Source organism: Pleurodeles waltl, chromosome 10, assembly GCF_031143425.1.
Source record: "Pleurodeles waltl isolate 20211129_DDA chromosome 10, aPleWal1.hap1.20221129, whole genome shotgun sequence".
Taxonomy (NCBI): Eukaryota; Metazoa; Chordata; class Amphibia; order Caudata; family Salamandridae; genus Pleurodeles; species Pleurodeles waltl.
This window is the reverse complement of record NC_090449.1, coordinates 611605239-611631741: the sequence shown is the minus strand read 5'-3', so window position 1 is coordinate 611631741 and position 26503 is coordinate 611605239. Positions and strand designations below refer to the sequence as shown.

At 47.0% G+C, this 26503-nt stretch overlaps 1 protein-coding gene across 2 annotated transcripts in view; it reads right to left on the bottom strand.

Moving 5' to 3' along the window:
- Nucleotides 1–6637: 6637 nt before the first annotated feature.
- The window catches only part of LOC138261759 (sodium channel protein type 5 subunit alpha-like), a 957661-nt gene continuing 937795 nt past the window's right edge, over nt 6638–26503 (bottom strand). For both annotated transcript variants that reach the window (XM_069211083.1, XM_069211084.1), the window contains 3 exons: nt 20896–20996; nt 20456–20726; nt 6638–8724 (listed from right to left, as the gene is read on the bottom strand). In XM_069211083.1, the coding sequence (XP_069067184.1) occupies nt 7487–8724; nt 20456–20726; nt 20896–20996 (1610 nt within the window). In that variant the 3' untranslated portion in view covers nt 6638–7486. The remainder of the gene's footprint in view (nt 8725–20455; nt 20727–20895; nt 20997–26503) is intronic.

Here is a 26503-nt window from a genome sequence, read left to right as displayed (position 1 = left end):
CAGGCTCTCAGACAATCAGAGCCCCAAGACACCTTTTTTTGCGTGAGTACTCATTTTTGTGTGCTGGTCCCGTTTTCAACCTTTTTCGTCAGATAGTTTGGCTTCTATCCTTAAAGCCCCTGCTGCTACTTCTGTCCCGGTAATGGTGGTGGTATCGTTGCCTAGTGTTTGGGGCAGCTGGTCCATCGTGTGGCACCATGGCAGCCATCTGTGTCTCTGCTGCCAAAAAGACATTTAAGAACGGAAACCCACAGGTTTGGGCTGACTTCTCCAGTGAGCATTGGGAAATTGCAAAGCTGTCTGTTACCAACATAACACCTGAGGGAAATGCGCACTATTATTGTGTGTCATTGTGCAGCATGCCTTGGGACTGCCTTGAGGAATATTGAGGGCTGCAGTCTGCACATCCAGTTGAAATTGTGTTCTATAATGTGAAGTTTTGCTTGTTATGACACCTCATGCCCACTTCAAGGCGCACTTTGTGTATGTACCATTAAACACTTTGTTTAATGCTCAAATTGCTTACAGTCTGCTTTTTTTGGTCTTGATCATAGCAATTTTATTTTAGATCGAATAGTTATGCAATGCGTCACTCACATGCCGAACATGCGAGAGCTAGTGTATGGTGAATGCATGAGACCGAGAGCTCCTGCCCTGTGAGAGTGCATAATAAAGCATGCCTCAGGTAGAGGTGGGAATTGCTGCTCTCACTCTGTGCATGGTGTACTTCAGTACAGCTTTCCGGGCACAGGAGGGCAGCTGTGCTCATGCTACCTGTGTCCAGATGCAATAGCATGAATTGATATGCACATTGCTGGGCAATATAGCGGATCTCTGCTTAACTCAGTGTAAGCAGGTGCAAGTCCAACACAACACAAGATAAATCAGCTGGGAGGACATTGAAGGGAATGGCGCCCTGTTCAGACTAGGTGAGAACCAGTGCCATTACAGTGACCAACAAGATGAAGCCACTAGCAGGGCAATGAATGGATGGGGACTTTACACATATTGGATGTGCACAGCTTCACCAAGCCTTCCCAAGAGCTTGCATTACGGGGACCTGTTGATCCTTTAACCTGCTGGTCTTGTACATTTAGTCATAAGGTGAATTCCCTTATTTGTGATGGAGAAATAGCCAAAGTAGTTGCTGACATTCCTATCTTTGACTGCATATATATATATATATATATATATATATATATATATATATATATATATAGTATACCTCTATAAAACTGCAAATATATATATATATATATATATATATATATATATATATGTATACATATATACATATATATATATATCTATATATATATATATATATGTATATATATATATATTTATTTTTATATACATATTACATTTCGCTTGAAAGTCCGCGCCCAAGCACCGCAGCCCGAGGCGGGGTAGCAAACCCCCGTAAATTTCACACACCGTTCCTTCTATAAAAGGAAAACGCCTCGGTCACAGCTGCCTTGGAATCCAATTTATTATGCTTTAAATGGCAAACATACGAAAAGAAAATCCACTCGAGGTGTTTCGGGAATCCTCGTTCCCTTGTTCACGTGCATTACATTGTTCCTATTTCACTTTCTATTTATTTGCATACAGAATCAAACGGAAGGTTATCAACCTTCGATGATGGGTCTCTCACTTCTTCCTATATTACAAATTAGGCGGCTTTCTTTAAACATGTTTTTCGGACACATTTCATAACTTATACTGCAGTTGTTCTACCAACACAATCTTTTTATATTCTTACATATTATCACATTTCACTACTTTGAAACAAGGATCCTTTCCTTATCATGAACTACAGACAATCTACAGCATTTTTATCAAACAGCCAAATTTATAATATTGAATGTATCAAATATTTTTATTTTTCTCTGTCCCTATAAGAGACTCATCAAGGACAAGGAAGAGGAAGAAGAACAAGGAGAGTACTAGAGGATACAAAGGAGAGTCCAGTGGGAATGCAAACAAGGGGCCAAATGATGTCAAAATAACAGAGAAAATGACAGTGGTCAATCTGTCAAACACATGCATATCAGACTCAGAAAAAGAGGTATTATCTTTTTGCCCTGTGACAGATTTTGACTACACCCAAAGTTGTATTGATTTATTTCATTTTATCAGGAAATTAAAATTGAAAAAATGGTTTGGAACTCGGGTAAAAGAACAAAATATTGATGCTGAATCTGTACCTTCCAATTTACATATAAGAGATATAGAAGTGTTACATACAATGTGTGAATTAGCCGAAAATATTGAGGCCAGTCCTGATCTTGTTTTGAATTTAATAGAAATGGGAATTTAATATAGAAGAACAATGTCCTAGTGGTCTTAAACCAAAATCAGCTTCTTCCCTCCCAATTAATTGTGATGCTATTTATGTTTTTGAGAAAGGGGTGATTAAATAAATGAAAAAAATTAAGATATGGGAAAAGATTGAATTTGGATAAACTGAAACGGAAACATAGAGAAGCAGTTAAATCTTTACAAACTAACAAAGCTATTTTTATAAAACAATCTGACAAGGGTGATAATGTAACAACAAAGAATGCCAGGGCACACCAAGAGTAGTCTGAAAATCAGTTCCGATGTGGAAAAAGGAGTCCAAAGTCCAAACGCAGGGTACAGGTTGATGAGATTTTATTCTTCATGGACAAAGTACATTCTGCAAACAGCCGACACGTGTTTTGTCACAAGGACTTTTTCAAGGCGAGATTGTAGTTGTAGATAGTACTCGTGAAGAGAGCTCAATAATATCCAAAAATCCAAAAGGGTTCATGTGGTAGGTCTGGTAGAAAAACTACCATGTACTGAGCTAATGGTAACACATAAATTCCAAGTAAGAAGTCTCTGAAATCATGGATATTGGTTACGTGGAGAAGAGGTGGCCATGATAAGCCAAGGATGAGCTGTACGATGTTAGTCCACGCGGTCCAAAAATACGAGTAGAGGTGGTAATGTAGTAGTACTCTCTAGAAATAGGTATATAAAAGAAGGCTTGAGACAATTACAGGATGAAAGCAATTACTTGATTTCAAGTAGAGGGAATTAGCCATTCATTTGATTAATTAGAGGTTATTCTTAGTGTAATGAAAAGTGGTAAGGTTAAAACCTGTTTATATTGATGCATATAATGTATATAATGATGTTGGTTATATTTTGTCCAGATTGAATTTTGATATATGTTTTTATTTACTTTTTTAACAGATGGATAGGATGAAGACGGGCCGTAAGAAGCAAAAGAGATGCTACATGGTGTAAAAATCTCTATTGAAATCTTCTATTTAAAGGTCATAAAAGAGAAAAATTGATTCTATTATATATATGCAGAAGTTTGGTGAGATAAAGATATTGGACACTTGTCCGGCAAATGTATGATCTAGGTTTTGTAAAATGAAGTATTAATATAAATTCACTCTTATAGGGATAGAGAAACATAAAAATATTTGATATATTCAATATTATAAATGTGGCTGTTTGATAAAAAATGCTGTAGATTGTCTGTAGTTCATGACAATGAAAGGATCCCTGTTTCAAAGTAGTGAAATGTGATAATATGTAAGAATATAAAAAGATTGTGTTGGTAAAACAACTGCAGTATAAGTTATGAAATGTGTTTGAAAAACATGTTTAAAGATGGCCACATAATTTGTAATATGGGAAGTAGAGAGAGGCCCGTCATTGATGTTGATAACCTTCCCATTTGATTCTGTATGGAAATAAATAGAAAGTGAAATAGGGACAATGTAATGACCGTGAATAAGGGAACGAGGATTCCCGAAACGCGCCGGGTGGATTTTCTTTTCGTATGTTTGCCATTTAAAGCATAATAAATTGGATTCCAAGGCAGCTGTGACAGAGGCATTTTCCTTTTGTAGAAGGAACGGTGTGTGAAATATATATATATATTTAGTAGTTATAGTCAGAACTTAAGGGGTCATTATGAGTTTGGCGGGTGGCGTCTTCACCTGCCTGCCCAATGGGGACAGGGCCTTAAGATTGATGCAATGTGGTGGTGCGTAGGGGGCAACAGCACCCATCGCGTTTTTCACTGCCCATAATTCAGGCACTGAAAGGTGCGTCGGGGCAGTCCATGGGGCCCCTGCACTGCACACTCCAAGTGCATGGGCAGTGCAGGGGCCCTCATGGGGACCCCGTCATCTCCTTTCTACCAGCCTTTGAATAGCGGGGCTACCACCATGCAAAGGCTGTATGAAGGGGACTTGAAATCCCCAGGGCTGCGCTGCAAGCAGTGCTGTCCTGGCAGATTGAGACCGCCGGCACCAGCAGACTGTCAGCAACCTGGCGGTGTCGGTGGCCCGACCGTGGCGGCTCTGCCACAGTCATAATGTGGAGGCCAGACCGCTACTTTGGTGGCAGTCAGACCTCCACCGCAGACCTGGTGGTCTCATGACTGCCAGGGTTTTAATGACTGCCCTCGTTTCCATAGATGCAGCATTTTTTATTTTGCCTATAACTTTGGCACCGCCTGACAAATCTTTAAGAAAATTTCAAAACATATACTTTGGTCAGTTCAGCTGCTGTCATGAACATTTTGGTGAGATCCGTCAAGCAGGGGCCAAGAAAAAGGGGGGATCCAAAATGTGTTTCCCCTATTTATTTTTCCATAAGACCTTCAGACATGTCTACACCCCAAACCGCTGAACGGAATTACACCAAATTTGATAGGAAGCTAGTTTTGGAGTAAATCAAGGCCAAAAAATATAGCTATATAGAGACACGGATCCTCTGTGTATCGGAACCAGTGGAATCGGGTCCGGATCTGTGAATCCAGGGGAAAAGCAAGACCCTGGTTGGCTGGCCGCAACCTGACAGAAGAGTTGCAGCTGCCATTTTCTTTTGTTACCGCAGCTCTGGGGTGGGAAACTAGCAGTAAAAAAACACATCAGTGGTCAGGATAACGGTATGCTGACCCCATGGGGCACATAGAGGGGACCTTTGAGACCTCTCCTGGGCAAAAAATTGCCCAATTGTTTTTTGCCTGATCCCTGGATCCACGACTGGATGCGTGGATCTGCGGATCTGTGATTCCACAGGTGGATCCACTGATCCAGGAAAAAAAGGAAAAAAAAACACCAACTGCTTCCAAGCTCATGCTGCGCATGGCATAAGGTGGTGTGGAGCTTGGGTTTGGGTGCATGCAGAAGGGTTGGCTGCCAGGCCTGGCCATCCCCCACTGCGCACAGCTGAAGGCCGTGCGTAGAGCAAGATTGGATTGGTATATGGGTTGGCCGCAGGGCAGGCCCTGTGGCCAATCCCTGCTGCCCACGGCCAAAGGCCCTGTGCTGCACAGGATAGGGTGGTTAAAAGGGTTGGCCACAGGGCCTGGCTGCAAGCCAGGCTCTGCGGACAACCACTGCCATGCAGGGCCAAAGGCTGTGGACTGTGCAGGGTTGGGTGGTTATAAGGGTTGGACACAGGGCTTGCTCACAGGGCAGGCCCTGTGGCCAACCCCTGCTGCGCACAGACAAAGACCATGCAGAGTGGTGGTTGGATTAGCGTACAATAATAAGAATTACTTTACGTTAAAAAAAGTAGAAACTCACTGAAAAAAATAAAGGTTACATGGACATTATAGTTAGGCTCAGTTTTTACACATACAAAATCATAGAAATTCACTTGTTATACTTATAAGTATCTATGTAGCCACCACATTTTCTCAGTGAGTTTAACCGTGACCTCTCCAGTGTGGGGCATCAAGGGTTAACGCATACGCAGCTTATGTCTCAAAACAGACCTAGAAGGAGGCAAGGCGCTTATACCAGTAAACACTTCGAAACTAGCTTTCTATTACAGAGTCACAGTTCGTCTCAGGGCCATCCCACACTGCTTAGTGCTTCTGCCCTAAGCAACCGTGGCCCCTCCTTTGGGGCTGAGGGGCCACGCCCCCTCATCTTTTGTCCCTCAAGAAGAGTGTCTGTCAGGCTGAGCAATGGTCAGCCTGACAAACAATATTCATTTTCAGGTTAGGCAGCCAAGAGCTAGACATGCACTATTTGCGCAGGCTCCTGGCTTCAAATTTGAACTTTGCTGGGCTGAGGATGTCACAGCTCCTGTGGGGTGGAACTCCTCAGCACAGCAAAGGCCCTTAGGTCCCTCCCCCTCTGTGATGAGAGGAAGCGTCACCAATTTACTCCGGCCTGGGCGCTTCAGTTTTAAGCCCTGAAGTGCCCAGGGCGAGTTTCAATCAGTGACACCACATCACAGAGTGTGGTGGGGTCAACAGTCTCACTGACCCCATCCCACTTTGTGACAAGTTTGGGTCTGCTCCCTTCCCTCACTGGCTTACCTAAGTGAAGAAAGGCAACAGTCTCAATCCACCTGGGATCCCGGAGGCAGAGTTGAAGATAAGTGTGTTTTTATTTTTATTTTTTAAATGAATGTTTGGTGAGCTTGTGTATATTTGAATATTTGGTAAATTAAATTACTGACCGTCACGGGCTCTAAGGTTAATTCTGAGGCATGCTGAATTTGGATCACCAGTCCACTTTTGAAAATATGCAAATCTCCAGAAAAAAAATTCATACTTTTCATTATAATGCCCAATTTCAATTCCGATTTTTCTCAATATACAAAACGCTTTCTGAAACCAGCTGCATGCTGTTTTACAAGTTTTTATTAATACTTTTTTTTTTACAAGACCTGTCTTTCTCTATCTAAATTCTTGCAGGGTAGAAAGGGTCAAATATATTCCTTGTGTCGTTGATCCCTCTCCCTAGTAAAGGCTTCGTTGTATTAATTCATGCCAGGCAATTACATTTCCCAAATGGGACATGTCAGAGTGTAATAAACAGATAAAATGCGTAGTAACAGTTTTCACCTGCGAGCAGTAATGGTTCTACCATTTCCGATTATACAGAAGCAACAAACGCTCTCAGTTTACAATAAAGAGAGCTCTGTATACGGATCTACCCACCTCCTTTGGAAAAAGAGTCAATTGTTTTTTTAAGTAAAAAAATATCAAATATAATAAAATTTATGAAAGACCATTCGTAACATATACAGTCAGTGTTACATTGTCTTACAGCAGCGTGTGATATTCCACGGTCCATTAGAATTCAAGGTCGTACATAACCATAACTAAACACTAAAAAGAGTAAGACCTCTGATGAATGTATGCGGTGGCGCTTGATCAGTTTGTAGAAATACATTGAATTTACTTCCTTATAGTTCGGTATTAACTTCCATACAGTTCGGCTTTTCTGTAATCACACTGTTGTTATAGCTGCTGTGACCCCGCACAAGTCTTTTTCCAGGTACAAATATATATAGCAAAAAATGACAGTAGCAGGGCCAAAGGTAATAAGGTGTCCGTTTCCAGGAATTGCGAGTGAGGAACATCAATGTTTCTTTGCAATGAATGTTGAACCAGAAGGGAGCTTTCCTGGTTGTGCAGTAACATAATTACATTCTGTAAACAATATTGCAACGCAGTTGAGAACACAATTTAAACAAAAGATTCCTTATCAGTGTCAGTGTATGTCTTATAATCCATAATATCGTCGCTCCTGCTGGTGTCACCGGTCTGCATATAGCCGTTGTCACTGGTAGCTCGGGTGACACTGTCATACGATGGCGGGAATGACGTGGAAGACGCCGATTCCACCTTGTCCAGCTGCCGGCCATAGTGCTCATTCATCATGAATGCAACAAGGCCCTCCTTTTCGGGAGCACCTTCCTCTAGGATATTGTCATCAGAAGTTCTATGACGATACAAGAAAGAGGCTTGCTTCATAGAGCGGAGGAACAAGTGCCGCCTGAAGGCACGCTGGATCATGCTAGCAGAAACCTCCTCTTGTTTCCTTCGGAGTGTTGTCGTGATTGGTTCATATGAAATCTTAGAAGGATTTGCAGCCATGAACTTTTCCTCCATCTGTATTTTGAGAGCATCCATCTCCCCTGATTCTCCGAGTACTCTTTTGGTGAATGCAAACAAGATGTCCAGGCAGTGTATCCTGTCACCACTGACCATGGGCAGGTCCATTCCTATAAGTTTTATTTTATTTGGCTTTGGTATGCGTAAAGGCTCTGACAGTGCATCAGCAAAGTTTGACAGTTCTGCGTACTCAATAAATTGAGTCGCTTCTGGATCAAATTTTTCCCAAACTTCATAAAACATCTCAAAATCATCCTCGCTCAGAGGTTCTGTGCTTTCCTCAGTTGCAACACTGAAGTTTTCAAGGATAATGGCTATGTACATGTTTACAACAATAAGAAAAGATATGATGATATAACTGACGAAAAAAAAGATTCCCAAAGAAGGGTTTCCACAATCCCCTTTAACCAGGCTTCCTGGATTTGCTTTTTCTGGATCACAGTCTGGGTAATTACTGTTTAGTATAGGATTGAGAAGACCGTCCCAGCCGGCGGATGTCGTGATTTGGAAAAGACAGATCATGCTGTTGCCAAAAGTTTCAAAGTTGAACATGTCATCGATTCCGCTTTCCTTCTTCACATAGGCAAAATTGGCCATTCCAAAAATGGCATAAATGAACATGACAAGAAAAAGTAGAAGGCCTATGTTGAATAAAGCTGGAAGTGACATCATTAAGGCAAAGAGGAGCGTGCGGATTCCTTTGGCTCCCCGGATAAGTCGGAGCACCCTGCCAATCCGAGCCAACCGGATGACTCTGAAGAGTGTAGGAGAAACGAACCATTTTTCAATGATGTCAGAAAGTACAACTCCTGAAACAGAAATGAACAGTGTTTTAGTAGAGAAGGAATGAGGAGAGATTCTCACATAGCTTAATGACAATTCAAATTCATAACTTTGAACTGGTACAAAATGGAGGAAATGCTCTTTTGCATAGTTCTGCTGGCTTCATTCTAGAAAAGTGAGCAAACAGGGCTTGCTGTGATAGACACAATAGTAAGACATTTTTCACCAGAAAAAAACATGTAGCAAACTTGATTTGATGTATTTTTTCTGACTTAGTGTATTAAGGGAAAACAAGCAACATTTTTTTAAATGGCAATGATGAAACTTATGTTTGAGGCAAAATCGGTTCGCTCCGTTTCATATCATGAAACCAGCTTGCTTAATTTTCTTAAACTGAAGCCAATCAAATATCATGTTCTTTCATTGGTAAAATCTCTTTTAGACACATAAAACTGATAACCAAAAGATGTTTTTGCAATTATTTCACATTTATTTCGTCGTTTTTACTGTGGTGGACAACTTTTTATGTGATGTGACTTAAGTAAAAATCTGTGTTGTTCGCCATCACAAAAGAAGCAAAGATGATGCAAACGATCATTTGCTCCTTTCTACTACTAGTGAAAACAATGTTATGTTAGCACTTGACAGGCAAAATCAGATTCACAATTCTTCAGTTGCAGTTGCTGGGCATTCATGCAGCTGTGCACCTTAATGTGGCATATGAAATTGAAGTCAGAGAGGCATGGTGTCTTGGTCAAGTGTGCTTTTTCAGAACTGACTGCCTTTGATATCCACTTGCTTCCTTCCCCTGATTACTCCAGCTTCTTATTGTATCCTATAGATCATTTCTGAGGAATGGTATCATATGGTCGTATGACACCTGTAGCACTATCGATTTGTACATGGAAGTCAAATCAAGATAAACATAAAGACCATCTTTTCTATATTTCAGTTCCACTTATTTTTATTAAGTAGAAGTTATGTATTTGAAAAGAGGAATTCATTTTTCATCATTAGACTTTGACCCAAGAAACAAAGAGAAAGGCAGGAAGGAGGGAACAAGGATGCAGAGAACAGAAAAACAGCGATTAAGGTAGAAATAGGGCTGAAAAATCTGCACGAATGAGACAAAACAAGTGTAGACTGGTGGAAGAAAGAGGCATACGCTGAATTTACAGCTAGGCAGTGTGGTATTCAACAACCTTGGCATTCCGCAGAACCGGCAGCAGGTTCCTCAGAAACACTTCTGACGTCAGCACTTACATTTTGTTTTCCAGTGCAGAAATCTACATGGGAAGGAAAATGCCACTCGCTCCTACAAGCACTCCTACAAGCACTGACTGAAATATTCCTGGTGTTGCTGAGCCTTCCTCTGTGTTTTTCTGTAATCCAGAACAGGATGAGTTCATCAGCAAATTATGAGGTGCAAACAACGTTTCACGGTGACTCCCTTATTCAGATCAGTTCCAATACTAGTTAGACTACCAGTGGGTAATATAAGCCAGCTATCCCTATCACCTCTGAAACCCTATCATTGCAAATTGGTTTTGGCAATAGATGTACAATAGCACAAGTGCTCAACTAGCCATCTTTGGGTAAAGGACCACCAGTCCAGATCTCTCATAACAATGTTAAATGAATGATCCTTAGTCTTCCTCTAATGTATCTTTTTAAACACATTTAACCAAACTGCGTAAGCTACTGGTGGCCAAACGGGTTATTTTCATATTTTTGTGTGTCTGTCATTGGAGCCAAGCTTTTCTTCAATATCATTTCACTTTCTATTCATATCCTGAACTCTGCCTACCTCAAGTCTGACTGTGCTTCTGGTGCAAAGGTTCCGTCAAACTCAGATTGAGCTACATCGGTGTGCAATGCAACCTAGGTAACTGACTTGGATTTCTGCTATCACTACCAAATTATGGAAATACCTTGCTTTTCACTAAGCACTTTTTAATATATGTTAAAATCATGCTTTTTTCTACCCTCTGGCATGTTGTCTTCCCTCTGGATGTTGTCAATTCAGTCGATCTGCATCTGACACTGCAGTTGGCACTCATTGGTTTCCTTAAGAAATATTAACGCACTATGCAACCAGAAGTATCTTTAAATATAATTATTAGGTTATTCAAAGGAAGACCCTGCCCACAGTATCTTCGGAGGTATATCTGGGGTATAGCCTGGTTAATCAGATGTTGTCCTTGATAGAGCTACTTTGAGTATTCAGCTGTGCATATCCTTTCTGCCCTTGTGAATATTTTATACTGCCCAATCTAAACAGACATTTGGTAGATTTCAGAAGACAAAGTTAACAATATCCGTAAAATATACCTACTTTGTGGCCTCCTTAGTTGAAATATAGGGGGTTATTACAACTTTGGAGGAGGTGTGAATCCGTCCCAAAAGTGACGGTAAAGTGACGGATATACCACCAGCCGTATTACGAGTTCCATAGGATATAATGGACTCGTAATACGGCTGGTGCTATATCCGTCACTTTACCATCACTTTTGGGATGGATTAACACCTCCTCCAAAGTTGTAATAACCCCCTAAGTGTTTTCAGATCACAAAAGACTCAAGGTAATGTATTCTGAGGTCTTCAAGCTTTGCTATGAACCCTCAGAGGAGCTTACAAACAACACTGTAGTTCTTGTTTTTTAAATGTAGATTGTGACAGGAAATATAACAGGAAACCTGAATTATGCCAAAATCCTTGTGCTTTGGGGGTTTGTGCAAGACTCAGCTTCTGTTTAGATTGTTCTAAATTGTTTTCTCTTCGTTTCATTGATAAGTTGATTCAAATTGATGATCATATTTCAAAATGTGCACAAGCTTCCTCCAGTGATGATGCAAAATAGAAAAACACTTTTCTGTGGCTGTGAATAAAGACAGAAATGTACTGACTCATCCTCAATTGACCTGATAAACCTGATCTAAGGGATGATGCAACATCTCATCGGCAATACTAAATCTATGTTGATGTACTGATTTAGGGAACAGAGTTCCCTTTCCGATTACCCTTCATTTGTTCTCTTTAGGACCATGCAAGACAACGCTGGTGGCACATGACTTTAGGTTAGACAGCTTTAAGAATGAATCCTTTTAGATACAGAGGGGGTCATTACAACATTGGCGGTAAAAGGCGCTTACCGCCGTGCAGAAGACCGCCAACACACCTCCGCGACAGAGGAATCCCGCCACAGCTATTATGACCCACATCTCGGAATCCGCCGAAATTCTGACACCCACACAAGTCCGCCACAACAAAGGTCAGTGTTAAACTGGTGAAAACAAAACCTCCACCTCCACGCCAACAGAAACACGCCCATGCTATTACGACCCACGAATCCATGCGGCGGTCTTTCAGCCGCGGTATTCCATTGGCGGTACACACCGCCGCGCTCAAAATACACATAGGAACCGCAACAAAAACACCGCCACATTGGACAATTCAAAATACACACACCTGACACACATACAAACACCACTCCCACACACCCAACACAATATAAAACACACACCTACATCACCCACAAACCCCTACGACCAAAAAATAGAGACAAAGGCCAGAGAGAGAGAGCACAGAATAGACAACCCCACCACACAGAGGCACACAACACCCCCACCCACACAACATCCACGCACAAAACACCACACACCACTACACATCACCACACTCATCAACACATACACTACCCCACACATCACCTACGCCACCCCATGTCACGCCAAAGACACCCCCGGTTTTCCGAGGAGGAGCTCAGGGTCATGGTGGAGGAAATCCTACGGGTAGAGCCACAGCTATTTGGCTCACAGGTGCAACACACATCCATAGCCAGGAAGATGGAGCTATGGCAAAGAATCGTCGACAGGGTCAACGCTGTGGGGCAGCATCCAAGAAATCGGGAGGACATCAGGAAGAGGTGGAACGACCTACGGGGGAAGGTGCGTTCAGGGGTCTCCAGGCATAACATCGCGGTTCAGCGGACTGGCGGCGGACCCCCACCTCCTCCCCCACAACTAACAACATGGGAGGAGCAAATCTTGATCATCATGCATCCAGAGGGCCTCGGAGGAGTCGGTGGAGGAATGGACACTGGTAAGTCAAATCTTAACTATCATATCCCCCACCCTACCTGCATGCCATCACACACCCCCACCCTCACACCCTCCCCTATCACTCCAACTCCTCACTAATGTACCAATAACACAAACCACGCATCCCTACACCAAGCCCTGCATGACATAACAAAGCATGGACACCCATCACCAAAGCATGCTCATTGCACATACCCAGTACACCCCCCCAACCATCATCACACAAGCCCCCCCCACAGGAATGCTTGCACTGGTGTACACGGTGAGCCACCCATTGCACACCATGACACACACACATGCAATAATCATGCACTTATGCCCCTGCAGGATCACGAAGGACCGTCACCACACCGGAGGGTCCAGACAACTCCACTCCACCCACAGAAGAGGCCCACAGTGACGATAGCAGCTCTGCTCTATTGGATCCTGGGACCAGCCCGGACCATCATTGGCCTCGGGACAGTCGGTTCCCTTTGCACAGGCACAGCCCAACACTGACCTTCCACCCTCTGGTAACACCAGCACAGCACCCACCCAGCGGGCCCATACCTCCCTACCCAGGGCATGTCAATCAGCTGTGTGTCCACCACTACAGGAAACCCAGAATAACCCACCACCCCAACAACAACAGGGACCTGGGGTCAGTGGTAGTGGGCACACGGTCCAGGGGATGGAGGCACAGGAACACAGGGGACCTGGGGGGGCTGCTGTGCGACAGGGGGCGGACAGGCCAAGGGAACCCACTCTCCACGAGGCCCTATCCTCCATCATGGGAGCATACCACCACTCCCAGGAGACGATGGCGACGGTCCTGGCCAAGTTTCAGGAGACCCAGCGCCTGCAGGACGAACAGTATTTGGGGTTCAGGGAGGAGCTCAGGACCATCAGCTCCGCCCTGGGAACCATCGTAGGGGTGCTGAAGAACATACAGCAGATCTTGAGGGACACCGTGGCACTCCAAGGGGCCTCTGACACTAGCATGGACGATGAACTGCCCACCACCTCCGCCGGCGATAGTGGACAGGACGCCCCGCCACAGGACCACCACACCAGCACCCCACCCCCTGCAGATGGACAACCACCACGCAAGCAGTCCCTGAGATCCAGGAACAGGACAGAGCAAGATGGCAAGACCCCCGCCAGGAAATGAGACCACCCTGATTGTCCTCCCACTTTCCCACTTTGTTACCCTGTCCATACTTTAACTGCCCCAGCTCCACTTCCTTTGCCCATATGGCCAGTGCACCTGTGTGACCAATGGACTGCACTCTGCCATGGACATTCCTCCACCGTCCCCCATCACCATAGTACAACACCCCTCCATTTTTGAGCACTTCAATAAACACCCTTGAACCACAAAAACATCTGGAGTCATTCTGTGATTTGGTAAAATGTATTATCAATGACAGTGTCAAAATGCGTTTCTAGTTGTAAAGCCAACATACCTATGTCACACATCACAAGTCCTTGAAGGATGCAAGCAGATAATACACGTTGGTAACCACACCTGTGAAACCGTAATGGAAAGGTACAACTCAATTACCAAATAATGCTATGAAATTACACACAGGATAGAGGAAGACGTGTGATGGTGAATGTAATGGTAAAAATGAAAATGTTCTCACCTGTGTGTCACTGGAAATATTGCTGTATGACTGACTCCCTGTTGTCGTTGTCTTCTTCCTCAGCTTCCTCCTCATCACTGTCCACAGGCTCCACAGGCTCCACAGTTGCCACAACACCGTCATCTGGACCATCCTCCTGCAGAAAAGGCACCTGGCATCGTAAAGCAAGATTGTGAAGCATTGAGCAGGCGATGATGATCTGGCACACCTTATTCGGTGAGTAGAATAGGGAACCACCTGTCATATGGAGGCACCGGAACCTGGCCTTCAGGAGGCCGAAGGTCCGTTCGATCACCCTCCTAGTCCACCCATGGGCCTCATTGTACTGTTCCTCTGCCCTGGTCCTGGGATTCCTCACTGGGGTCAGTAGCCAGGACAGGTTGGGGTAACCAGAGTCCCCTAATAGCCACACACGGTGCCCCTGGAGTTGACCCATCATATAAGGGATGCTGCTATTCCGCAGGATGTAGGCGTCATGCACTGAGCCAGGGAACATAGCATTTACCTGGGAGATGTACTGGTCTGCCAAACATACCATCTGTTCATTCATCGAATGATAACTCTTCCGGTTCCTGTACACCTGTTCACTCCTCTGGGGGGGGGACCAGAACCACATGGGTCCCATCAATGGCACCTATGATGTTGGGGATATGTCCAAGGGCATAGAAGTCACCTTTCACTGTAGCCAAATCTTCCACCTCAGGGAAAATGATGTATCTCCTTACGTGTTTCAGCAGGGCAGCCAACACTCTGGACAACACATTGGAAAACATAGCCTGGGACATCCCTGATGCCATGGCCACTGTTGTCTGAATAGACCCACTTGCAAGGAAATGGAGCACTGACAGCACTTGAACGTCGGGGGGGATACCAGCGGGATGGCGGATTGGTGACATCAGGACAGGCTCCAACTGGGTACATAGTTCCTGGATAGTGGCACGGTCAAACCTGTAGGTGATGATTAAAAGTCGCTCCTCCATTGTCAACAGGTCCACCAGCGGTCGGTACACCGGAGGATTCCGCCATCTTCTCAATTGTCCCAGCTGACGGTGCCTAGGAAGGACAACAGCGACCACAGAGTCAACAAATTTCCAGGTATGTACCCACAGATACACAGAACACGACACCAAACACAAAACCATTTCTGTATGTGTGTTGAGTGTAGGCCTAGCTATGTGTGACGCAGAAGTAAATGAAGCCATGTGGGCCCCTCAAATGGCGGCTGCCTGACCTCTAAACTGGAACAATGGTATTGTGAGGTAACTGCGCTGGCGTTGCACACCGTCGCGGTAGGCGATGGTAGACCGCGGCGCAATGCAGCATTGGTTAACATTGGACCCTATGGGTCCCAGGAGCCAGTGAACTAGTGCGCCGGCGTTGATGAAACGCACCGCCGCGGACGTCACCGCCATTTTCGAACTATTCAATCACTCGATACCTGACCTTCGACAGGAGAGGACCTACACTGCAAGTGCTGCTGTGACTTCGGTCTGGAAGCGACGATGGCTGCTGTGTCTGGGGAAAAGGCCCCTGACTTCACTGCTCAGGAGTTGGAGAAACTAGTAGACGGGGTCCTCCCCCAGTACACGCTACTCTACGGTCCTCCAGACCAACAGGTAAGTACACAGGGAGCACGTTGTATGGGCTAGGCCTGGGTGGAGAGGGCTGGTTGTAAGAGGGAAGGGGGCAGAGTTCAGGGAACATGAATGCATGTGAATGCATGTGCCACATGGCAAGGGTAGGGAGGGGGGACACTTACATCGACGGTGCAGTTGGTAATGACTTCTCTTCTTCCCTTGTGCATGTTATGTAGGTCAGCGCCCACCAGAAGAAGGACATTTGGCGTGCCATCGCCAAGGAAGTCCGGACCCTGGGGGCCAACCAGAGACGGGGCACCCACTGCCGGAAAAGATGGGAGGACATTCGCCGCTGGAGCAAGAAGACGGCGGAGGCTCAGCTGGGGATGGCCTCCCAACGTGGGAGGGGTGCCCGTCGCACCATGACCCCCCTGATGTTCCGGATCCTGGCGGTGGCCTACCCTGAGTTGGATGGGCGCTTGAGGGCATCACAACAGACACAAGGGGGTGAGTACACTCTCATTCTGGGGACTTTGCGCGCAGTTGAGGGGTCTAGGTGTGGGAGGAGGGCTGTGGGTTTCCCTAGACCAGGGCGACTTCCATAGGCTAAGCCCCTCCGTAATGCAGGCCATGTGGCCCTCCACCCCACCGCAGTAGAGTGCCAAGTACAGGTATAGATGCCCCTGTGGCATCCATGTGTGCAGATGTCCACCATAGCCATGTAGTCCAGATCCCAGGAATTGCATCTGTAGAGGCCAGGAGCACGGCGTAGTGCAGGGGGCTGCTGTGTCTGTATTGTCCGCCAATGGTAGCGGTATGCCATGCACTTAACCTGTCTTTCTTCTGTCGTTGTCCCCCCTTTTTGTGCTCTCCCTGTTCTTTTGTGCATCAGCATCATCAGGCGGAGGTACAGTGGCACCGGAGCACGAAGGAGCTGCATCCCACATGGCCATGGAGGGCCACACCACAGACTCAGAATGCACCAGTGGGACGGAGGGCGAGGGGAGCTTCACGTAGGCCTCCGGATCACCAACCAGCGACACAGACTCGTCCGGCGATGGGAACTCCCTTGTGGTGGCGGCACCATCTGTGCCCCACACTTCTACAGGTACAGCCGCCACCTCCCCTACAATCACTGCCCTCCCAGCAGCCCCTCAGCCTTCGCCCCGTGCCTGCTCACCCAGGAGGGTGGGCATCACCTTCGCCCCAGGCACCTCAGGCCCTGCCCCAGTCACCCCTGCTGCCCTCAGTGAGGAGGCCATTGACCTCCTCAGGTCACTCACTGTTGGGCAGTCTACCATTGTGAATGCCATCCAGGGTGTAGAAAGGCAGTTGCAAAACGGTAATGCATTCCTGGAGAGCATTCATTCTGGTCTGGCTGCCCTTCAGCAAACCCTGCAATCTCTGGCCTCAGCACTGATGGCAGCCATTGTCCCTGTGTCTAGCCTCCCCCCTCCAACTTCCTCCACCCAGACCCAATCCCCTGTACCCCAGCCCATCCCAAGCATACCATCAGACCAGCATGCACACACCTCAACACACAAAAGTGGCTCTGGCAAACATAGGCACCACACATCCCACAGGCACTCACACAAGCATCACCCACATACAGACACAGCAACATCCACTGCCTCCACTGTGTCCCCCTCCTCATCGTCTCCCTCCTCCCTCCCAGTGTCGTCTACACTCTCACCTGCATGCACTACATCTACAGGCACTAGGACTCGCACCAGAACACCCAGCACCACACCCCGCTCACGTGCAGTCACCACCCCCACTACCATTTACACGTCCCCTGTGTCCTCTCCCAGTGTGTCTGTGAGGCCCCCTCCCAAAGTACACAAACGCGGGCACCCACACACCCAACATCCATCCACCTCACGACAGCCTCCAGTACCTGCACCCAAACCACCTAAAGTGACACCTCCTACAACCACCTCCTCTTCCTCCACTCCCAGACCCCCTCCAGCTACCCATCCCAGTGTTCATCAGAAACTGTCCCTCTGCAAAGTTGACCTTTTTGCCCCCAACCCCCTCTCCAATTCATCAGTCCCGTCGTAGGGCCTCAGCCAAAAAGCCTCCAGTACCAGTGGTGCGTGTTCAAGGTGTGTGGAGTGCACCGGCCACCAGGGCAGGCAGTGTGACACGGAGCCAAGGCACTGCCAGTCCACCCCCTGTAAAGGCTCTGAAGTTGGAAAGTGGCCGACGGGACCGGCTGAAAACTCCTGGAGGTAAAACAACTGACAGGGGTCCCAGGGGGATTTCAGAGTCAGCTGTGACTCCTCCAAAGGTGGGGCAGCCGCCATGGCAAAGCACCGCTGCACAGTCCTGAGACCGCCATGGCAAAGCACAGCTGAACAGTCCAGATACCGCAATGGCAAAGCACCGCTGAACAGTCCAGAGACCGCCATGGCAAAGCACCGCTGAAAAGTCCAGAGACTGCCATGGCAAAGCACCGCTGAACAGTCCAGAGACCGCCATGCCAAAGCACCGCTGAACAGTCCAGAGACCGCCATGGCAAAGCACCACTGAACAGTCCAGAGACCGCCATGGCAAAGCTCCGCTGAAAAGTCCAGAGACCGCCATGGCAAAGCACCGCTGAACAGGGCATGCACCGCTGAACAGGGCAAGCACCGCAGAAGAAGGAAAAAGACCGGCACATCAGGCATCGTTATCCCATGTGCAGCTGGGACTGTGACGGGACAGGAACTGTCACGGGGAAAGTAATCAAGTCGGGGCACCATTCCCCCTCCAGAACCAGTGGAGAGATCCATCCACTACCTCTTTCCTTCACATGAAGAAACACTCTGGGCACCAGTCCCCTTCCAGAACCATTGGAGACATGCATCCACTCCGTCTGTCCTTCACAGGATGAATCACTTTTGGCACCAGTCCCCCTCCAGAACCAGTGGAGACATGCATCCACTACCTCTGTCCTTCACAGGATGAATCACTCTGGGCACCAGTCCCCCTCCAGAACCAGTTGAAACATGCATCCACTACCTCTGTCCTTCACAGGATGAAACACTCTGGGCACCAGTCCCCCTCCAGAACCAGTGGAGGCTGTTATGTACTTGTGAGACTGTGGCTTTGCACTCCCCAGGATTGGACAGTGGGCAAACCACCCACTGTAGAGACTTGTGAGACTGTGGCTTTGCACTCCCCAGGATGGAACAGTGGTCAAACCACCCACTGTAGAGACTTGTGAGACTGTGGCTTTGCACTCCCCAGGATGGAACAGTGGGCAAACCACCCACTGTAGAGACTTGTGAGACTGTGGCTTTGCACTCCCCAGGATGGAACAGTGGGCAAACCACCCACTGTAGAGACTTGTGATACTGTGGCTTTGCACTCCCCAGGATACATCAATGGGCATGGAGCCCCGTCGTGGATGTGGCGTGGTGCTGTAATCCGGCTGAGGTGCCCCCCCCTTCCCTTCCCCCTGAGGTGCCTGTTGTTTTTCTCTCTGATGCCCCGGCAGTGTTCTCTCCGTTTGTGGACAGGTATCTTGTGTGGGCCTCGCCCATGCATTTTTGACCTAGTGGGGCACGGACATTGAGATGTGCATATCTGCACTACTTCTCGTACTGTATATACCTTTGTATGAGTTTATATATATTTGTATATAATTGACACATGTATTTTGATACATTACAATGTTTGAACTGATTTCGTTTTGTGTTTGCATTCTTCCGGGGGGGTTGTGGGTTGTTACTGTGATGTTTGTAAATGCATTGGTGTGTGTGTTGTAATATGCAAGGGTGGGGCTGTTGCGTGTGTGTCCCCCTGACTTTTGCCTCACCCCTGCCCTATGTCGTAGGTGCAGTACTCACCGTTGTCTTCGCCGCCGCCGCCGCTGGTCTTCGTAGATGAGTAGGAAGAGAAGGGCAGGTACGATTTGTAATTCCGGTTCCATGGTGTCCTCCCTCCTCGTGGGATGTGTTAAGGTGAGCGTTTTCCCATTGCAGAAACTGTTTTCGCCGTGTTTTTATCCACGGTGAATCCGCCCCGGAAAAAGTGGCGGATTGGTGTGTTGTAATACTGTGGGCGGTACATTGTCTTCACCTGTCTGTTGGCGGTGACCGCCGCGCTGCTTGTCTGTACCGCCGTGGCGGTCGGAGTGTTAAAGTGGCTGTCTATTTTGTCGGTTTCTGCCACGGTCATAATTCCCTTTTTTTGTCCGCCGGCCTGTTTGCGGTATTACCACACCTTTAACACCGTCCACCAGGGTTGTAATGACCCCCAGAGTATTTATATATGTGTTCAAAAGGTTTAAGTAGTCAAAGAATTAGTTCAACCATGGTTATTATATTTTATTTATTGCTCAATATGCAGAGTCCACATATTCAGAAGGTTGTGTTAAACTCTTGTCATCATATTAAACTAATGTTACTTTTTAAATAGTTCAGTTCAAATTTCACAAACAAAAATATTTTTTTAATGTTCTGCACTTACCAACGATGGAAAGGATGACCACAACAAAATCAAATATATTCCAACCGATGGTAAAGTAGTAGTACCTAAGAGCCACAATCTTGAGTAGACATTCGCCAGTAAAAATAACAACAAAGGCAAGATTAATGTAGTATAGCAGATTTTCCGTGTCCTTGCTTTGGTCATCAGTCTCCACCATCATGGTGACCATGTTGAGGCAGATGAGAATCATAATGATGATGTCAAAGGCTTGCCTTGTTACAATGTCAAAGAAGAATCCTTGCAATGAATTCTGAAATACAATGAACACCATGTTTATTATTAGTATTACAAGCCTGTGTATTCCTCATTTATAAATAAAATGTTTAAAAAACGCAAAGTTGGAACATTTGGAATGCATATATTAACTATTGTGCAGTCAGTGCAAGGTTAACCATAATAACACAAATATGTTTGCTTACTGATGGCCTTGGTATAGGTTTTTGGGGTTTCTTGGACCCTAATTTCTTCATTGCATTGTAGTACTTCTTCTGTTCTTCTGTCATAAAGATGTCTTGCCCACCTAAGTGCAAAAATAATAGTGAAAATTACTTTTTAGTAAAAGAATGTTATGCAGCCACGGGTCAGAGCATAAAATGGTATTGTTAAGTGAAGGCCGTGCTATAAGGAACGACACCACAAAGTCACTTATAATTCACCACCAACCTTGGCACTGAGTTTATAAAATTGGAGGCTTGCAATGCTGCAGCTCATTAAACTCATGCATGACACAAGTTTCTACCAGCAAGCTATTTGGAAAAAGGCTTTATACCAGAATCATAGCTGAGCAATGATTGAACCACCATTATTCAAAATCTATACTTTAGTGATAATCAGACATCCGTCAATAAATATCTGACAGGTGCCCCTTTCGCTGGGCTCTCAGTTCCCCAGCAAGACATAAAGATGGAACCACCACAGACTCCTCTACCAAAAACCCTCTTCTAGTGCATTCATGGCCCTGATTCCAGGCAAATGTAATTTTATTGTGTAATTGATGACTTTAGGAAATCTAGTGCCACTACAGCAGATGTCTATCACTCCCAATTGTTTTGTGAATTTACCGCAGAAGTAACTGGGTGTCAGGATTCTTGTGTTGTCATATTGAATTTTGATTGATACAGCTGTCACCAGAAATGACTACTGACTTAAAGGAAATATCCCAAAGATACATAATAAATTCTCCACCTGATAAACGTTTACTCTACACTGTAGTATATGTAGTACCTGTTGGACTTTTAGCCTTACGCAGGGTCATCCCCAGTCTTTTTGCCTCCTGGTTTTTCTGACCTCTCGCTGTTGGCTTTAGGACTCTGAGCACTTTATCACTGCTGACCAGTGCTAAAGTGCAGGTGCTCTCCCATTTAAAGTTGGTATGAATGGCTTATACCTAATTGGCATATTTAATTTACTTATAAGTCCCTTGTACAGTGGTATCTCTATACCCAGGGCCTGTAAATTAAATGCTACTAGTGGGCCTGCAGTGCTGCTTGCGCCACCCACTGAAGTAGACTTTCAAACCTGTCTCAGGCCTGCTAGCACAGGGCCTGTGTGCGCAGTTTTCTGTCACAGGGACCTGGCATCTAAAACTTACTTGCCAGGCCCAGAAGTCCCCTTTTACTACATGTAAGTCACCCCTAAGGTACGCCCTAGCTAGCCTTATGGGCAGGGTGCCATGTATGTAGAAAGGCAGGACATGTGCCATATTGCATGGCCTGTCCTGGTAGTGACAAACAGCCTAACTTGGTGTCTCACTGCTGTGAGTGCTGCCTTCTCATAGGATTGCATTAGAAATGCCCTGCCTTATGTGTAAGGGGTATTGTCTGATTTATGAGGGGTAGCGTTGGCGTGTTTGGTATGGTTGTGATGGTGATAATAAATACTGGTGTGGGTGTATTTTTTATCACTATCACAGAAATGCCACTTCTAGAAAGTGCGCATTTATCTGTACTTATGACTCTGGTGGTTTGCAGCTTGGCTCCAATCCACGTCTGGGCAGAGTGACAGTTGGGGCTTTGTGAATACTTTTTAGACAGCCTGTACACAGGGAGGGTGGAGGTGTCACAGAGGTGCATCTACATACTGAATAGTCTTCCTGGGCTGAGAGAAGGGAGAGGCGGGGCACACCTACATTTGTAAAGGCTGTGCCCTGGCCTCACACAATAGGGTTGTTAACCCCCCACTGATGTTTGGAGCCTGTGCTGAAAGGAGAGAGGGGGCACTCCCAGAACCAGTTGTAACTGGCTGAAACCTCCTCTCCATACCATGGTAAAACACTGTAAGAACTGACTATAAGTACAGGGGAATTTTCCCCACAATTTGAACATTCTTGGAGCTTGAAACTGGACACAGAACACTGATGAATGGAGTCACCAGGAAACCACCATGGACTGCTGCTGCTGTGCTGACCTGTGACCTGCCTGGTCACTAGGATGAACTGCCACCATCTGCACCCCTTGTGCTGGCCTGTAGCTGGGCCCACCAGCCCTGTGCTTCTTCTTGTTTTACTGTTCCCAGGGGCAGGGTGCTGTGGCCCCTGACCCCTGCTCCGATCTCTACATCTTTTCCTTAGCGCTTGGGGAAAAGCGCTATCTCTGGAATTGATGCTGGAATCACCGCCGCGACCCGGGCTATAAATATGGCCTTAGCGCTTTGAAAAGCGCTTCCTGGATGCCCCAGATCACCGCCGCAGCCCGGGAGCCCTTTATTTACAAAGCGCAAGACTTGCGCACCTTCTAGTGCCCCTGGGGCATGAAGAAAACCTCCTTGCCGAGATCTGGAGCCAGCGTGCTCCTATCGGCGCCCCCGGGGCGAGGACCGCTCGGTCCCCGGGGCACCAGCAGGCCCTGCCTTGGACCAGGACGACGTCAGGAAGGGAAGGGAGAGGAGGACGCCTCTCCCTCGCCTGCGGGTGCCCCCGTGGTTACAGTCCCCAGAGGGGCCCATTCATGGACAAGAGGAGGTGCATGTCGCCCTCCTCTGACCCCAGGAGATCACGAGGCCCCCGTTTTGCGCAGGGAGCGCCGGGGCCCCCTTGTTTCCGTTTCCTAGAGACTGGAGGTGCCTCTATCATCTACCATGTATTTCAAAGGGACAATATATATCAGAAGTTCTTATTAGAGACTTTATTGCATTATATATTGCCTACCTGTTTTATGATGTTTTTGTGTGCATATGCAAATGTTCCTTTTATGGGCATGACTTGCTAATATGTTTCCCTAACTTGCCATATGTTTTCTAATGTTTCTACTATGGGCGTTTTATGATATTCTTATGACAAGTGTTCTAATGTGATAACGTGTTTCCTGACTACTACTTATGTTGCAGAATACTGAGTAACCTGTGTGTTACGTGTGACTACTGCTAGTCTGCAGAGTAACTAATGTGACACGTTCTGACAACTGCTAAGGTAGCAGGATATTACTGATATGTGATGTTTAGTCTGATAATTGCATTGTGTACAATACAGTATATTTTCATATAATCTGGTGTTGTGTTTCCTTTGTGGTGGGGATATTGCGTCACATGTGTGTGTGTGTTGTGCAAACGCTTTACACATTGCCTCCGGGTTAAGCCTGACTGCTCGTGCCAAGCTACCAAGGGGGTGAGCAGGGGTTATCTTGGACGTGTAACTCCCTTGCCCTGACTAGAGTGGGTAAGTTCTGCCTGGCCAAGGTGCATACCCTAGCCAACCAGAAACCCCATTTCTAACATTGGAAGCAGCGATGGGATAGGACTTGCGCTTGCACATTACCATTGTGACTCATAATTTCACTACAAGGATTGCGTTTAGACCATCACATGTTTGGCTTCTCTTAACTTTCTCTCTTTGGTCATTTTTCCTGTTTTCAGTTCTCACACTTGGGTATTGTGGTTGTCACATTTGAGTTATTTGTACCTTTTCAAGATGGGACTTACCTTTGATTTAGGGGACCTGCCGTTTTACACGCAGGAGGAATTAGAGGGGTTCTGTAGAGAGAGAGGGCTGCCTGTAGAAGGGGACCTCAGGAGATCTCTGAATTTCTTTGAAAGGTTTGTGACATATACCCAGGGAGGGAGTGTGTTTAGGGAGTACCCAGAGGATCCTGAGTGTAGCGAGGGTTCCAAATGGGAGGGCTCCCAGACCTCATCCCTAGAGAGTGGTAGAGAGACTGATCAGGAGGGTGAGAATGACCGGTTGGGGACGCCAGTTGACAGGGAAGGCCTCAGTGATAGGGAGTCCCTTGCTGGGTCCAGTGTAAGAAGCAGGGCTACCTCTCATTCCTAGGCGCCTGATGAGCTAAGAGATAGGCGGGAAGAGAGGGACCTGAAGTTGCAGTTAGCGCGCCTAGCTGTTGAGGAGAGAAGGGCTGAGGTAGGGAAGGCCTTAGTACAGGAGAGAATGGCAAAGGCAGAAAGGGCCTTTGCCAGAGAAAGACTCGCTCTAGAGTGCAGTCTGAAGGTTCTGGACTCACCAGCGCTGCAGGTGGAGTCCAGTGGTGGCAGCAATGTACAGTGCTGTAGCAAAGATGTTCCTCACATACCCATAGATCTGGTACCTAGGTTCCAAGAGGGGGGTGACATACGTCAGTGGTTAAAGGAATATGAGAGGGCTCTGGTAGAGCGCAGGATCCCTGAGAAGGATTGGGGAACTGGCCTAGGGAGCTTTATTCCTGAGGAGGGGAGGGATGCCCTACTGACTCTAGAAGAGAGTAACAGGGAGGGGTACTCCACTGTAAAAAATGCACTGATTGTGAAGTATGGTTTTTCCCCTGAGGAATACAGAAAAAGGTTTAGGGGTGGTAAGAAACTGTCCCACCAGTCTTGGGAGGAGTTTGTGGAGGATTGCTGCATTGCAGTAGATGGATGGGTGAAGGGTAGCACAGTAAACAATTTTGAAGGGCTGTTTAATCTGATTGTCAGAGAGCACCTGCTTCGTTGTTGTTTTTCAGAGTTACGCCAACACTTGTCAGTGTGTGAGCTCTCTGACCCCAGGGAGCTTGCAAAGGAGGCAGACTTCTGGTTGCATACCAGAGGGTCTGGTGTGGCATTAGGGGGTGTTCCTAATGAGAGTGGTCTAGGTGTTTCCCAACCAGGTGTGGTGGGAAAGGCTTGTGTCCCAGGTAGGTCCCAGTGTATTGGGGCGGGTAAGACACCCCATGTCCAGTCTCAGAGGAGAGGGAATGGGGTTGGGCTGAGGCCCAGGGTACCCGAGCTCCAGTCCCAGGTCCTGGAGGGTTCCATGAGTGAACGGCAGGAGGTGAGCCTAGTCTGTGCCGTAGGGCCAGCTGTTCAGAAGGATCTCATTTTGTCATTAGGACTTGGGCGGGTGGCTGGTGATAGCGTTCCGCCGGTCCTAGTGTCTGGTAGTCTCGCTCTACAGCAGAGGAGGCGGAAATCCAGGCATAGGGTTGAGAGGGGCTGCGGGCCCCAGTGGAGAACCTGGAGGGTCAGGGGACAGTTCTGAGAGCAGAGCCCCCCAGGAATGACCTTGGTGAGACCATTTCTGGGCTGGGGGGGATCCAAAATCTGTCAGATGGGCAGAGATCAGGAGACCTGCGCCAGCCAGACTCTTGTGTGGCCCTTGGGGAAGTTGTTTCCCAGGTGGGGGTTAGGTGTGCCCCCCAGGAAGTCCTGGTGCGCCAGGCAGTGGTTCAACCGCAGGGTAGTGACTCGGGGTTGGATTGCCAGATTCAGGGGGTAAGCTCTGATCTGGTAGGGGGTAGGTGTGCTCCCAAGGAAGTCCTGGTTCACTGGGCAATGGTCCAGTCTAAAGGTGTCGTCCCTTGACTAGATAGACAGGTTCAGGGGGTAAACTCTGACCTGGTTGGGGGGGGGCGGTTAGTGTGCTCACCTCCCCGTGTGAAACTACTGGTGGCTTCTCCCGAGGTGGGGAGACGCAGGACTCTGGAAGTGGGGTTCAGGGAGGGGGAAGCCCGCCCCGGACCCCGGTGCAACCCAAGGGTGTCGTCCCTAGGTTGGGTGGTCAGTCGCCAGGTAGTGATCCTGGGCTGGCGAGAGAGTTGTGCAGGGTTGCTGTACCCAGCACCC